Here is a 15,686-nt window from a genome sequence, read left to right on the forward strand (position 1 = left end):
TCTGAAATTAAAAAGAGAAAAAAAAATGGTTCTAACCAGCCACGCTTTGCCATCTCTTCTGCTTCACCAGTGGATGTCAAGCGGTATAATTATGCACTCATTTATTGTATTGTTACTCTGTCAATGCATGAACTCCTTGGTATACAGAGAGATTTCTCTGCCTCCACTCCCCCTGTTTCTCCCTCACCCTCTCTCTTTCTCTGTTTCTCCTCTTTCATATATTTAAATGTCAATTATATTTGTGTGGGCTGCCGGCACTGTGGAGTTTTGATGTATTCAGCTCTAGTGTTTCTGGTTTCTGTGTGTGTGAGTGGGAGCTGATCAGTAAGTGTTCTTTTAGGTGTTTCTTTCTTGGCTCATCAAAATCAAAGATAAAAGAAGTCAAAGTGCCCCTCCTCCTCATGTTATATCTATTTCTCTCTTTCTAGATTTTTCTTTATACTTGTTTGTCTTTGGATGCAAATGTTGTCCAGAGGAAAAAAATGACTCCATATGTTGATTAACTTGTTGTCTGGGCTTTCTAAGCAGTCAATACAGGAGACTGCAAAGATTGTATCAAAGGTCAGAGGTCAGCTGACCTAAATTCGATGTTGACTACACTGCTTGCAACCAATGTCAGGGTGGCCTTTACTTGTGATAAACTCACTAATCATGTGGACTTTTTAAAGGTACCCTATGGAGTGTTTCTCACTAAAACACATTGCATGTATTCTTTGGAGCTGATAAATGTGTCTCCCTCCTTATGAAATATTAGCAAAGTTGATTATTATATATATTATATATTGTGGAATATTTTGAAATCTACATTTCACAGTGTTTCATCAGTAGGACAACATAAAACCAGAAATTTGCATCACATCACCACATATATTCTTCATTTTGATCAATTGATTGTTTGCTCTCTAAGATATCAGGAAACATTTTTTAAAATGTCGATCAAATTTCCCAAATCCAAGACGTTCTACAACCCCAAAGATAATCAGTTTACTATCATAGAAGACTAAGAAAACCAACAGATGTTTACATTTTCTGCCACTTTTGCTTAATAAATTACTGTTAAACAGTCTCGTCAAAAAAGTGCCAACTAATCAATCAAACTAATAGTTTGAATTTTAGTAAATCTACCGGTAAAGCACAGTGTACAAACACAATAAAGGCCCACTCATCAAAACATTACTTCACAGCATCACAAGTGGTTGAAACTAAACAAGTTCTTTCTTATCTTCAACACATTATCACTTCATTCTAGGCTTGTGGTGATGTGGCCTGTTTTTATTGACTCTCATTTGTTCAGGTAGTTCAGGTTATCTGATGTGGGGTTGTGTGAGATACTTAACATGGGCAGTGTATTATCAGCAGTAGATCTGGCTCTTCGTGCTCCCTGTTTGGAGAAGTAGACACGAGTACCAGCACGGAAGCTGAACCGTGAGCAACACAAATAACCTTAAAGTGGAGTTTTTTAATCAGTCTCACGCTTTGTGTCTCTGCCTCTCTGCAGCCTGTTCTGCTGGTTTCTACAAAGCCAGGTCATCAGATGCGGGATGCTCCAAGTGTCCCCCACACAGCCACTCACTCAGAGACGGGGCAACTGTCTGTGATTGCCACTCTGTATTCTACCGTGCCGACAGCGACCCTCCCTCCATGGCCTGTACCCGTAAGAACACATGCACACACATACATTCACACATACTAGTGAGACAATGCATCAGTGAAAACAGACAATACATGTGCGCATTGCTTGCAAATAAAAGCAAAAAGTGCACTCATTGTTTCCCAACCTCTCTATCTCTACCAAACAGAGGGAGACACAAACTTGTCTGAATGCCACCCCTGTTTCATGATCCTGTTACTTATGACTAAGCCACCATCTACATCCTGTCTGGGAGCGATAACTAAAGAAATGGAAGAAGTGAATGAATGTCCTCTCTCTCTCTCTCTCTCTCTCTCTCTCTCTCTCTCTTTCGCTCTCTCTCTCTCTCTCTCTCTCTCTCTCTTACTCTGTGTGACAGAGGTTCTGTGTGACAGAGTTGGAGACCTTGGTCTGTGTGTCGTAAACTTAATTATGCCTATATACAGCACATGGTTTCCTTGGCCTGGGAAAAATGAAAACACACACACACACACACACACAGTCTTTCAGACACACAAAACAGAAATGCCACAGAGGAAAACATCCAACCCATCAAAAACATCTCTGAACATTATGGTTTTCAGGCTGATGCCAGATGTCTATATTTCCACACACCCCCCACCCACCTCTCACCCACCCACCCATCTACTTCTTCTTTCCTTACATCTAGTATAGAATATACAGTGTATGTGGTTGGTTTTGTTCACTCTCCATTTATTCTTTTCTCCTCCTCAGAGCCACCCTCAGCGCCGCAACAGCTCATCTCAGTTGTGAATGAGACCTCGGTGGTCTTGGAGTGGGCCCCCCCTCGCCGGCTGGGAGGACGGAGTGACACCAGCTACAGCCTGGAGTGTCTCATCTGCCAAACAGGCAGCCACAGTCATATTGGTGGTAAAGCCCTCCCCAGGAATCACAGCATCACACAGCCTGAAGCTCAACACAGTGGCTTGGGGATGCAGTCAGACCAGGGGGTTGTGGGATCTGAAGTCCAGACAGGGAGAGGGGTCTTCCAGAGCAGACCAGTACCCGAAGATCACCCGAGACTTGGTTCTGGCTCCATCTCCAGCCCCCAGCTCTGCCTGCCCTGCGGCTCCGATGTGCTCTTCTCTCCCGGCCAGACCGGCCTGAAGACCACCAAGGTGGTGGTGAGCGAGCTGAGGGCCCACACGCACTACACCTTCACTGTCCACGCGCGCAATGGGGTCTCCCAGATAAGTGGTGCAGGGCCAGCCCAGAGTGTGTCTGTCACCGTTACCACCAACCAAGCTGGTGAGAAGGAGCAGTGTGTGTTACAGTGAATGTGTTTGTCAGATTGTTGACTGTTGCAGTAACACAAAATCTGCTTATAGATGTTGTCTGTAAGTGGGTCAGCACAACACAAACTGCTGCTCAGTGCATGTGGGTCCAGAGGGAGTGAAGGCCCCATGAGTAATGCTCACAAATGTGGAGGCATGAAACGAACACGCTCTGTATGTAGTTATATATGTGCATGATAGCAATAGTATCCAGCACTTCAGTGTTGCATTTACTCACTATTTTCATATAAAATAGTAAACAAACATGTTTTGAATACATATATTTTACTATAATGGCTTCTAAATATAATTCTTGATGCTTAAATCACAGTCTGATCTATTTGTTTCCAAAATGTTGTCCACAAAGGCTTGTAAAAGAACAAATTTCAAATACGTTTGATGAAGAAAAATGAGCTGAATTAGCTCTGAGAGGCAGTTCTGCATTTAAATATATTTTTCCCTAGATTTGCTTTCAGTTTGCACTGATTATATAAAATATGACAATGGATTGTAATAGAAGAAGACTAATGTTGAACAAACATGCAAGGACACATTCATCCTACATACCAGTTCCTCGATTAAAAACAGCCACAAGACACTTTTCTTCTTTTCTCAACCGGAAAGTCTTGCTCTTACTATCATTGTCGTAGTTGCCATAGTTATTCATCTGTCCTCCTACACCTAACACCAGCTGAATTAATTATAGGGTGTTCTCAAGAGGATGTCAGAAAGCATTCTTGGAAATGTAAATCACTGACTTAAATACAAACAGACAGAGCTGGTTGAAGGGAGAGTAGATACAATGAAAAAGTCAGTTACAACACTAGAGAGCAAAATCGTTGACGCCTAACAGCCTCAGCGTATCTAAGTGAGGGATTTTTTTTTTTCTCCTTGTGTCAGCTCTTGACCACGGAAATGTTTAAAAAATCACTCGGATTTTATGGTGTGTTTCATTTTAGTTGTGAAGCTGCCTGCTGGTGTGTGGCGTTTCCTCACACATGCTCTCCATTAGTTTTGCTTCTTGCGTGCTTACATCTCAACTGTCATTGCTTTAAGACTTTATGGTGGCATTTAGAAACAGACACACCTGCTCAGTTCCAGGTGCCCCGGGGAAATAACTTCGCTGTGTGTGCACAGCATGAGAGCATGTCAAGGGATGTGTCACGTCCAACCTGCACCACCATATGGCCCGATATCATATGAACAAACACAAAGGAGGACAAACACCATAAAGGGCTGGAAAATGGAGGGATGTAAGAGGAGAGAGAGTGTGGAGAATGGGTCTTGTTTCTGTGGAACAGGCAGGAATGAGATTTGGGTCAGTCCTCAGGTGCACTGGGTCAATGGGGTTGTTGACAAACAGACACCGTACGTAGCTTTGGAACAGACTGCAGGGAACATCATCTTATCAGCAGCATCGCAGGATATACAGCATGTCTTCCTACAAAGTCAAACCATTGTGACTGAATTATCTGTTTCCATCTTTCTCTCCCTCTCAGCCCCCTCTCCGGTGTCGTCCATTCAGGCCACCGATGTCACCAGGCACAGTTTGTCGTTGTCGTGGCAACAGCCGGATCGACCCAACGGGGTCATCTTGGAATACGAGGTCAAGTTCTATGAAAAGGTGAGCCGCCGGCAGGTTAATGCAGCTCAGGCAGCTGCCTGGAATGTCAATATGTGAGCATGCTGTTTGTACTTCACTGATGGTGAATATGGATTTGCAGTCAGGCACTGAAAAGAGACCCCTCTTTTTGTCCCTTCTAATCAGGATCAGAGAGAGAGGTCCTACCGCATAATGAGGACCTTCTCTCGCAGCGTCGATGTCACAGGTCTCAACCCCCTCACTGTGTACGTGTTTCACGTGCGTGCGCGCACAGCTGCCGGATACGGAGAGTTCAGTGCTCCATTTGAATTCTCCACCAACTCAGGTATTCTGACAATAACGTTCAGTCGTTTCAGAGGAAGCATTAAAGTTTATATGAAGAAGCTGTAACTTTCTGGTTGGTGACTTTTGTGCCCTTTGCTGTTAGATCCCTTCCCTCTGATTGGTGAAGGCGTTAACTCAGCCTTCCTGCTGCTGTCTGTCAGCGCGGTTGGAATTTTACTGCTGATATCTGCAGCTGTCTTCATCATTAGCCGCAGGTATACACACACACACACACACACACACACAAACACACACAGGCACACATACACATTTATAAAAGCATCCATACAGGCATGTGTGCTCCCCTGTAGGCTTGTTTGGTCGGCTTGAAGTTTCCCATCAGTGCATCGCTAACGTCAACCTGTGTACTGCCTCTACCTTAACTACTGCTTTTGACCAAACTGCCACAATACACACAAACAACACACACATTTCCCCTGCTATTGTGTGGCTAAATAATGTGTGTGTGTTACCTGGAGCTTTTAAAGGGGATTAGAGTGGAGACAGTGATAATCCCTTTGTCCCTGACTTGTCATTACTGTCTCTTCAGCAGCACAGCTTGTGTGTCAGCTTCCACTGGCACGCACACACACACACACACACACACACACAGGCTTGCCTCACAGCCCACAGTAACACACAAATACACACACACACACACACACACACAGACACACCTGCTCAGCCACAAAGGTGTTTTTGACAGTTTCTTTGTTTAATGGAAAACACCTTTTATCTTGTGCTACCTGAGGCGTTGCCCCTCCTCCCTCTCTCCCTTAAACGCTTTCATCTGCTTGCAGCCCGTTGCTCTCTGTTCTCATTGTCATCGCTCTCATTGAGGCAAATCCTGGAAAACCCAATGAATGTACAGCGCTGCTGGAAAAGAAACACACCGAGTTGAAAACAATGCGACACATATGCTCTTTTGTCAGTTCCCTTAACTGTAAAAACGTGAGGAGTGAAGAGAAATAGCTACAGGAACACTCTGACAAACTCGCTCGTCTTCTTTGCCTGTGCGTTAAACATCCATCATTTCTTATGTCTCATCAGGAGGAGCAAGTACAGTAAAACAAAGCAGGACTCAGAGGAGGAGAAACATCTTAATCCAGGTAGACTACACGAACACACACACTGTAAAAAAAAAAAGATAGAGACAGATGGATGCTCTTTTTTCTGATCCACCTGCACATATCTTAAACACATACTTCCAAAGACCTTTACATAACATACACAGCAGTTACACAACTCATATTTGTCACCCTCCTCTGCATCCTCCCTTCTCCTCCCTCGCCTCCTCTCCTCCTCCATGGCAGGGGTCAAAATCTACGTGGACCCGTTCACCTACGAAGACCCTGATCAGGCCATCCACGAGTTTGCCAAGGAGATTGATGTTAGCAGTATTCACATTGAGAGAGTTATTGGCATGGGTAAGCCTGGCATTAGTGCTTGCGTGCGCACACACACACAAACCCACACACACACACAAACCCACATACACACGCTTACTCGGCGCTGACTTTGCTGTTTGCTGTGTGTGTGTAGGAGAGTTCGGGGAGGTGTGCAGCGGTCGGCTGCGTGTGCAGGGGAAGAGGGAGATCTACGTGGCCATCAAGAGTCTGAAGGCGGGATACTCTGACAAACAGAGGAGGGACTTCCTGTCTGAGGCCTCCATCATGGGACAGTTTGACCATCCGAACATCATCAGGCTGGAAGGTGTCGTCACGAGATGTGAGTAGTGGCAGTATATGTAGTGTAAGTTAATGTGCAGGTTGTAATTCAGTCTAATATTTTTAACTCTTTACCTGTTTAGGCAAACCATTGATGATCATCACAGAGTACATGGAAAATGGATCCCTGGATGCTTTTCTTCGTGTATGTGCAGTTTACCATTCAGTCTTTTTCTATTATGAAACAAACTTAAATCTAATTTTGAGCAGCTTTTTTCCAGTTTACTGAAAATGTACAAAAAACACAGACAATTAATTTAATGCTTAACATTTCAGAAACATGACGGCCAGTTCACGGTGATCCAGCTGGTCGGCATGCTGCGTGGCATCGCCTCAGGTATGAAGTACCTGTCAGACATGAGCTACGTTCACAGAGACCTGGCAGCACGGAACATCCTGGTCAACAGCAACCTGGTGTGTAAGGTGTCGGACTTTGGCCTGAGTCGGGTTCTGGAGGACGACCCAGAGGCTGCTTACACTACAAGGGTAAAACACTCAGAGATTAATATATAAAAATAAACTGAATGTGAGCATATACATGCAATCTGCTCTTCAGCACTGAAATTAAATATTGCTGGATGCAACAAATTTCTGTTATCCACTGAACCTGTATGACTTTTGCTGCTGTTGTAGGAGGCCACTGGGACTTACCTTTCTCCTGGAGGGAAGATCCCCATCAGATGGACGGCCCCAGAGGCGATAGCTTACAGGAAGTTCACCACAGCCAGTGATGTGTGGAGTTACGGTATCGTCATGTGGGAGGTGGTTTCATACGGAGAGAGACCCTACTGGGACATGAACAACCAGGATGTGAGTACTTTTGATATTGTCTAACCTTTGGTATCGGTCATAGTCAAAAGATTAAGGTGGTTCCTGAAATTCTGCGTGTATTTAAAGGTAATTGTCAAATCAAAGTACTGGAACACCTCCATTATTATTATTTAATGAAATCAAAGAAGTGAAAACCAAAGTGACTGCATCCAAAATGCTTCATGAAACTGTGTGTACATAAATATGATACTGCAAGTGTGGTAAGTCAAAGGTGAAGCAGGAAGTAGCTGTGTAAGATCTGATGAACGTTTGCACTGTGTGTAATAACTTTCACCTTCATTTGAATTTTCAAATATGTGGTTTATATAAAATGACTTGGTAAGATTACTCATGTGGTCGCCCCTGTGCTCTCTGTTGTGGAGTTATGTCTGTGAAATATTATCAATAAAGCTGATGAGTGAAAAATTATCAAAACCGAAAGGGAAGATAGTAAAAAAAAAATATTTAAATCAGGTCAGAAAAAAAAAGTTTCTTATCCAAGTTCTAACCAACAGCACAGACTCTGGACACACTGACAGCCCACAACATCAAAATCAATTACAGCTCTCCTTAAACATAATTTGTGTGCTCTGACTTTCTAGAGAAGTCAAATTAAACTTATACGTCTGCACAGTCCACAAATTGGATTTAAATGAATCCCATTTAAACAGATAAGTAAATGAAACAGGGAGCACGTCTTCTGGAGAAAAAGAGACTGTCCTCTGTGTGACTGTGTGACGTACTCCATCCTGACCCAGTGGCTTTGACCTCAGCAACATTTTAAAAAAATAATAAAATTTTCCTTCAAATCTGAAAGAGCAGAAAGTCAATATTTCTCTTCAACCAGTCATAGGACATTTTTATTGAAGATAAATATTTAGACTTTACATAAAATGACAAGAAATTGCTGCTTAGTGCTAAGCACACACATTGTATACATTTAGGGGTAATTTAGTTCTGAGTTTCTGAGATCTGAGCAAATTTGCAATCCCTTTGCTATCAAAGCTTGTTAAGTTTGAGTGGGTCAAAGAGCCAGTCTGGCATATGAAAATGTTCAAACGTGATTGATTTCATCTTCCACTCTTGTGTGGTCTAAGAAAACTTTCCTGATGAGACGCTCTCTAGACATTTTATCTGTCTTATTGATGTTTTTTTGACAGAACAAATTAGTACACACCGAGCTGCTCTTTGAAAAAAAGAAATTTGTTTTAGTGAAACTCTGTGGTATTTCCTTTTCTAATGTTTCAAGTACAAGTAAAGCATCTTTAAAGCTCATTTTTATACGTAGCTTCTCCGGTAAGATCCAGTTTCATACTAAGGCAAGTTTTGATAGATAAGTTTTGATTTCTAAGGGTGTTCTTGATGTACAGTATAGGTTCACAATGTAAAGCACACAGGAAATAGAGGCGCTGCTCACATCTGCAAAAAATTTAAATAAATTGCAGATGGTGGTGAGACAGCTCTGGGAAGAAAAAACGAGAACGTAATAAATCTTCGGGAAAACGTTTTGCTTTTGTATAATTGGCAGTTGTGTTTTAAAGAGGCAGATCATTTTCATCATTTCTTGAAATAAAAAGCACACAAAGTACTTATTCATATACTAACTGCAAAAACAGACAGTGTACTGTGACAGTGAGTATGTAGTAGGTTTATGGAATTGGGATAAAATGCAATGTCAGTTCAGTTTTTATTGCTAAGATGCTAAACTAATACAGTGAGCACAGTAAACATTATACCTGCTAAATGTTAGCATCGTCATCGTGAGCATGATAGCATGCTGATATTAGCATTTAGCTCCAAGCACCACAGTGCCAAAGTACAGCAGAGCCGCTATTGTGGCTGCAGACTCTCAGGCTCTGTTCACAACGGCCTACTCATGTACTGCCTTCTACATACAATACTACAGTATGCACTGCAGGCTACCCACTAAATGAACGCCACCAAGCTGACTGAAATATACAGCCAGTATCCCAGAATGCATTTTGCACCAACTAGCAGTGACAGCAATCGCTGGCGGGGGTTTTAAAGCAGGGCAGGGCTGTTGTAATCTTTGCTGTTAATATGTAACTTTATGAAGTTTGAATATTTTTTCCGGCAAGAGTGTAACCACGTAGATTTCTAGTGTGTGGTCAGTTTATCTAACTAATGCCTGTTTGTACATCTGCTGCAATGTTGTCGGAGATTTGGGGAGAGCAGCTGGCTGGGTTTACTGTACCCCGGAAGAGATGCAATGCATTATGGGGAAGTTGAGTATATCCAGTAAGCTCACAGCACATATTCGGAAACTCTTGCTAATCTAGTATACATGCAGGTATCTCACAAGGACACAAAATCCACACATTTTTTGGCTGGAAAGGACTACAAATTTAATCTGACGTCATATTTAGTAGGAATAACAGGTTAGTAGGTGGTTCTGAACACAGCCTTAATCTTGCTTCTTGTTTTGTAATACTTATGTAAACTCTTAGCTTTGGATGCAGCCTGATAAAAATATAAAACCTCCACCTCTGTGCGTCTTGTAGGTGATTAAAGCGATCGAAGAGGGCTACCGCCTGCCTGCTCCTATGGACTGTCCTGTGGTGTTGCACCAGCTCATGTTGGATTGTTGGGAGAGGGAGAGAGCGGAGAGACCCACCTTCAGCCAGATACTCAACATGCTGGATAAACTCATCCGTAACCCCGGGACTCTGCGCCGGACAGGAGGGGACAGGTACATACTGTACACAAAAGCACAAGCTTAAATAGCAGCACGCAGGGACAAATACATGCATATCCTCATAAAGTCACACTCATATTTTACTAACACACACACCTACATGTTTCAACCCGTTTAGCAGGCGAACATACCCATCATTCCTTTATGATTTCACACTTCTATTTATGAACATCGCAACCACCAACCTGCTTTCTCTCTCCTTGGCTGTGTTTACAGACCCACACCCACCATGCTGGAGTCGGGGGTGGGTTCAGAGGTGTGCGTGTCAGTCGTACCGGAGGTGTGTGTGCCCGAGTGGTCGGTGTGTGAGTGGCTGCAGTCCATCGGGTTGGAGAGGTACAGAGACACTCTGGCGGCGGCAGGATACACCAGCCTTGACAGCCTACTGGCTCTCACACACCAGTAAGTGCACCCTCGTGTGAAAATGGATTCAAGTGAGAGTCAATTTTAGCATTTACTCATCGCATTTCTTAGTGAGAAACTAGCAGCAGAATCTCATTTCTGCTTCCGGCAATAGAATTTCATTGCCATTGTGATCATGACAATCTGGCACAGAGAGGAAGACATCTCACTTATTTTGTTCTCATAATATTAACACTACCTGCATTTGGTAGCATTACACATAACCTGTGCGTGAGTAAAAAAGAGATATTTTTAGTGTGGGATGTGTTTTTGACAGTGATATGTGGCCGTCTAAATTCTTAAAATGAACTCGTTTGTAAGTGTCACCTAAAGGCAAAGTGTTAATATGTGAGGAAGAAGCAAATTCATGTTACAGCTCTCAGTTGTTCACACAAAGAGTGATAGACGTAGTTGTATGAAGAACTTGAGAACTTCTTAAGAAATTCTGAGCGTTTTTCTTATCTGGCCAGTGGCTGCATAAGTCAACGTGCTTGTCAGATTGTTGGCTTCAGGAAGTTAAGTGTCAGAAAAGTGGAGGGGGAGGAGGTTTCAGACACTCGTTCTATGATCCAGCAGGCATACTGACTGCTTTACACTTCATTAAGATGTTACAGCACTTGTACTGTGAGATATTGGTGCAGTCTGAGTTCCCCATTTACTGAGCCATCTGAGCAGGCCCCTATTCTAACTATATTTTATTTCATTGTTTTAACTGAAAGACAACAACCAGTGAATTCATCCAGCTTGCTGGTATTGTCTGATGTAGTTGATTCATCTGTCATACATCTCCAGTGTGATTCAAAAACACTCAAAACACATAAAAGAGCCAGAGCATAGGCGACATGTTCCTCTTCTTCAATGAATACTGCCCTTAAAGTTTCGTGTGAATCTACTGCCTAACTGCATTTTCATGTTACTGAGCAGGGTTGTGGTTTCTTGTTAATGCTGCTCTCCTTTGTTGCCATAAGCTTTCATGTGTTTGAATAGTTCTGAGTGACAACAGTGGCCAACAGCGCAAAGGCATTAACTATATCAGGCTGTGGACACACAGACAGCTTGACACTATGGTTGGAGCTTAATTGGTTGACAATGTTGACTATTAATAGTCAGGTTGGAAATTAAATGGCTCAGATGTGTCATCAAGCAGAAAATGTGTGTGTATGGGGAAGAAATTGAAGTCGCTATGGATGAAAGTGTCTGCTAAATGAATGTAATACTTGCATGTTGTGGCTTTGTGTGTCTGAACATATATCTTTTTTTTCTGCGCCCACAGGGAGATGGACAGACTCGGAATAATCACGCCGTCACACCAGGACATACTGATTGCTAGTGTGCAGCAAGAAATGTTGTCTCAAATGCAGCACATGCAACACACAATGGTTCCAGTCTGAACCGCAGGACGGATACAAACCTGTTTTGAGAAGAATTTCATTTACCTCATTCATGCACTTTAAGAGGGACTCTTCACCAGACGAAATACAAGGCGTGGATTACAGTGAACATATGAAAGAAGAAGAGAAAGAGAGAAAAGCAGCACTTTTGTGAACTTCCATCCTGTGGAGTTTTCTAAACAAAAAAAAAAAAACAAACAAAAAAACAAACCCATGATCTGGACGTGGCCACAGATAGCATGAAGCTACTGAGAGCTTAGACTGAAGCCTCATCCTCTTAGCCATTTTTCATGATTTTATTCTCCGCTTTGTGAAGGCTGACGTGATGCTGTGCATAAGCAGAATGGCTTCCAACTTTTCTCTTTCGCTGCTTTGGGCTTGACTTGAATAAAATGTGTTTCATGTTGGCTTGTATGTCTGTGTGTGTGTGTGTGTGTGTGTGTAGCGTGAATCCATACAACATGGACACTCTCTTGTCAAGGCATCAACTATCTTTGAATATTCTGAATATGCAAAGTTACCTGAGTGAGTGGGAAGAGCCGGACAGAATGTACCATTATAATCTCTTACTGGTTCCATACTGGAAGATCATACTAACAAACTGTGTGATTTACGTGTTTTTTTAATTCTTTTTTTATTTTTACTTGTATGAATTACTGTTTCTGTTGACTTAGACATTTAGATTAGTATGTTGTCCATCTGTGTCTGTGAATATGTCCCTCGTGTGATGCTAAGCATTAGCTACATGAAGCATTTTGTTTATTTATGGTATATTTTTTTTAAAATCTAGTTTGTACAATGTAAAATAGAAACACTGAGGAGATATTGTAATGATTGCCATATTGCATTGCAATAAATGCCAAAACCCATCTATTTATGTAGGGATTAATCTTGTTTGAACAGAACATTTGCATTGTAATGTATTTAATGGACACTATATATTGTAATTAGAGTGTCAAGTGGAGCCCGGAGCACTTTATGTGTATAATTTCTGAGTTTGGCAGAAGAAAGTGTCCTCTGCGAAAGTTGAGACTTAGTCAGAGGCGTCTGTAACAAGGAAAACAACTCCAGAAGAACACCCAGCTGAAATGCTGCTGGTGTAATCACACAGTGTTGGGTTTGTGTGTGTGTGTGTGTGTGTGAAAGAGAGGACAGACTCACACAGAGAGAAGAAAGAGTAGGAGAGAAAGCTAAGAGGAAAAAGAGAGCTTGAATTAAAAGGAGAGAAAATTAAGAGTGGGCTGTCACCGTGAGCGTCTGTGTGGCATCATGTTTTTTGTCGGATAAATTGGGCTGAGTTTGCAGCGCAAACTTGTCGAATCAGCAAACATCTGTCTCCCACCACACTACCACATATACACATTCATTCACACACACACACACACACACACACACACACACTGGGGAGTTGATTGGAGGAAGGCTTTGATACATAAAGGAAGAGAAGATATGATCTGATTTTCTAGCAAAAATGTCAATGTTTTTCCAGCCTAATGAGAGTTGCCTGCACACACACAACAAGTGAACACACACACGTGCACACACACATTCATTGACACACTCACATACCACCCCCTGCCTCATTCCCAATACATCCAAATCACACACAGCAAACAGCAAACAAAATGCTGATGGTGGTTAATGAGGCAGATGCCTCTGAGTGAGAGACAGAGGGAGGAAGAGAGACAGAGGGAGAGAGTTGGCTCGGCCCGGGGCAATGAGACCGGCAGCTTCTGTCAAATGATGAGACACTGACACCACATTTAGCAGGTAGCCTTTTGTGATGATGCATCACGTAATGAACTCTGAATGACATCTGTTCCTGTAGAAAATGACTTTGTGCAAACAGTGGATAAACTAAACACTGACTGTTTCAGACGTACCCGTGTGGTTTTCAGTCCCACCAGCAGCATGGCGCTAAGGACCATGTTGACTATGTTGGTTTGTCCACCACTGGGGTTCAGGCACTACTGTCTTTAAATGACATTGGTCCCCAGTGGATGATTCTTTGCTGATCCACTGACTTTGCATTTAGCACCACCATAAGGTAACATTGTGATGTTGTTTTTTTTTTTGTTTTTTGTTTTTTTTTGTGTGTAGTATCTCTACAGCTATTGAATGTGATGACAAACAATTTGGTCAAAACCCGGACTTGTCCTGCAAAACTACAGACATTCCCATTAATCTCGGCTGTAAACAGTCCTTGCTAAACATGTTAGCATTGTCATTGTGACAGTTAGCATGACCACATCACCGCTGCATATAGCTTCAAAGAGCCGCTATAGCACATAGACTCTTGAAAAGGACCGACTAAATACAAACACAGACACAAATACACACCCTGTATTATTTCAGAGTGTTTACTGAAGCTACACCATGCCAGGCTTTCATAAATAGAAGAGCGCTCTTCTCTCTGATGCCCTCCCTTTTACAATTCTCTCAGCAGACAGCAACATCATTTTATATTCAGAGACTTGTGATATAAACCCTCCATTTAGTGACACAAATGGACAAGCTTTTCTATTTGCATTCACTGCCACAGAGCGAGGCCTGTAGGTGTTCTGAAGTGTGACAAAAGGGATCGATCATAGGGATGAAACGGACACAGTTTAGAGCTGAATCCACAATGACTGATGGTAGACTGAGCAGTAGTAATTTTAACCCTAAAAGACACTCTTGTTATATCGAGGAGGGCAGATCAAATCAAATCTTTCTGTCTCCATGTCTCAGTGGGAGGCGATTGTGGGTTTTTGTCCCCAGATAAGGGCGGGTATAGAGCCAGCTAATCCTGCCCGCTCTTCCATGTGGGAGTGGCAGTGGGGTGTCTTTGCTGCGCGGCCAGCCGTAATCTAATGGGTGTGAGATTGGGCTTCATGCACGGGCACGCTCACTCACACACAGCCGTAGACACACAACACAAAGTCTAGATTTGTTTCAGGATTAAAGGCATCACCTCAGCGACTGACATAATGCCACAGGCATTCCCACGGCAACCCCGATAAGCTTGTCTGCGTGTGTGTGCGTTTGTGAGGCTGCATGTGTGTGTTGCTGTATTTCTAGATGCTGCTGACGAGGAATACATGGAGAAAAGAAGCAGAGAGAGCACAGGAAAATGAGAAGAGACAAATCCATGCACACACACACACACACACACACACACACACACCACTCAGTCCCACTAGAGAAGCAGCTGCCCAAGTTGGCAGGCCATGTCCCTCTCATTATGCTGGCCAGTCACTCGTGTCTCGGCTCTCTCTCCCCTGCTGCTGCTGCTGGACAGGTAGCATCTGACACACATTAGCCTGCTATTAATGACTTCTGCTGCAGCCATTATCGCACACTTAGGGAGAAACATCCCCAGGGTGCCATTTTTGCAGTGACATGCATTATATATTCAAAACCATCCAATTTTCTCAAAATTTTGCAAGCAAAGCAGTGTTTTTATAAAACAAGACTTGGTGTCATTGCACCGACGACTCTTTCAGGGCCGCACTCGGTTAGATCATCCTCTTGTTCCTCTTCTTCTTTGTCATCGGTGTGTGATGGTACCTCAAGTTAAGTCCAGGATATCCGCGAGTTGCTCTCAGAGGTGACTCTGAAGGAATGTGGGTGGGTGTGGCCCGTGGACCTCCCACATCAAATTGATTGTTTACCCATGATCCCCAAGGGAAAACCACTGTGATTAACATAAATCCTACAAGTCTCTGCACAAACAACATCAATACCATCTCAATGTCTCCAACATCAACAGCAGGTGTTCTCTTCATCTTACAACCTAGTTCAGTGTT

General features: G+C 42.9%; 1 protein-coding gene across 1 annotated transcript in view; it reads left to right on the forward strand.

Annotated features, from left to right (window-relative positions):
• Window positions 1-12,771, forward strand: part of LOC139629449 (ephrin type-A receptor 4-A-like) — a 26,391-nt gene extending 13,620 nt beyond the window's left edge. The window contains exons 6-19 of the mRNA XM_071492057.1: window positions 1,499-1,654; window positions 2,366-2,899; window positions 4,425-4,549; window positions 4,694-4,853; window positions 4,956-5,067; window positions 5,903-5,961; window positions 6,166-6,279; window positions 6,395-6,580; window positions 6,663-6,724; window positions 6,856-7,065; window positions 7,213-7,389; window positions 9,912-10,099; window positions 10,322-10,507; window positions 11,781-12,771. Coding sequence (XP_071348158.1) covers window positions 1,499-1,654; window positions 2,366-2,899; window positions 4,425-4,549; window positions 4,694-4,853; window positions 4,956-5,067; window positions 5,903-5,961; window positions 6,166-6,279; window positions 6,395-6,580; window positions 6,663-6,724; window positions 6,856-7,065; window positions 7,213-7,389; window positions 9,912-10,099; window positions 10,322-10,507; window positions 11,781-11,898 — 2,387 coding nt within the window. The 3' untranslated portion in view covers window positions 11,899-12,771. The remainder of the gene's footprint in view (window positions 1-1,498; window positions 1,655-2,365; window positions 2,900-4,424; window positions 4,550-4,693; window positions 4,854-4,955; window positions 5,068-5,902; window positions 5,962-6,165; window positions 6,280-6,394; window positions 6,581-6,662; window positions 6,725-6,855; window positions 7,066-7,212; window positions 7,390-9,911; window positions 10,100-10,321; window positions 10,508-11,780) is intronic.
• Window positions 12,772-15,686: the final 2,915 nt, after the last annotated feature.

The sequence above is a fragment of the Trachinotus anak genome, unplaced genomic scaffold (assembly GCF_046630095.1).
Source record: "Trachinotus anak isolate AG129_WGS33_773 ecotype Australia unplaced genomic scaffold, CSIRO_AGI_Tana_v1 ptg000012l, whole genome shotgun sequence".
Lineage (NCBI taxonomy): Eukaryota > Metazoa > Chordata > Actinopteri > Carangiformes > Carangidae > Trachinotus > Trachinotus anak.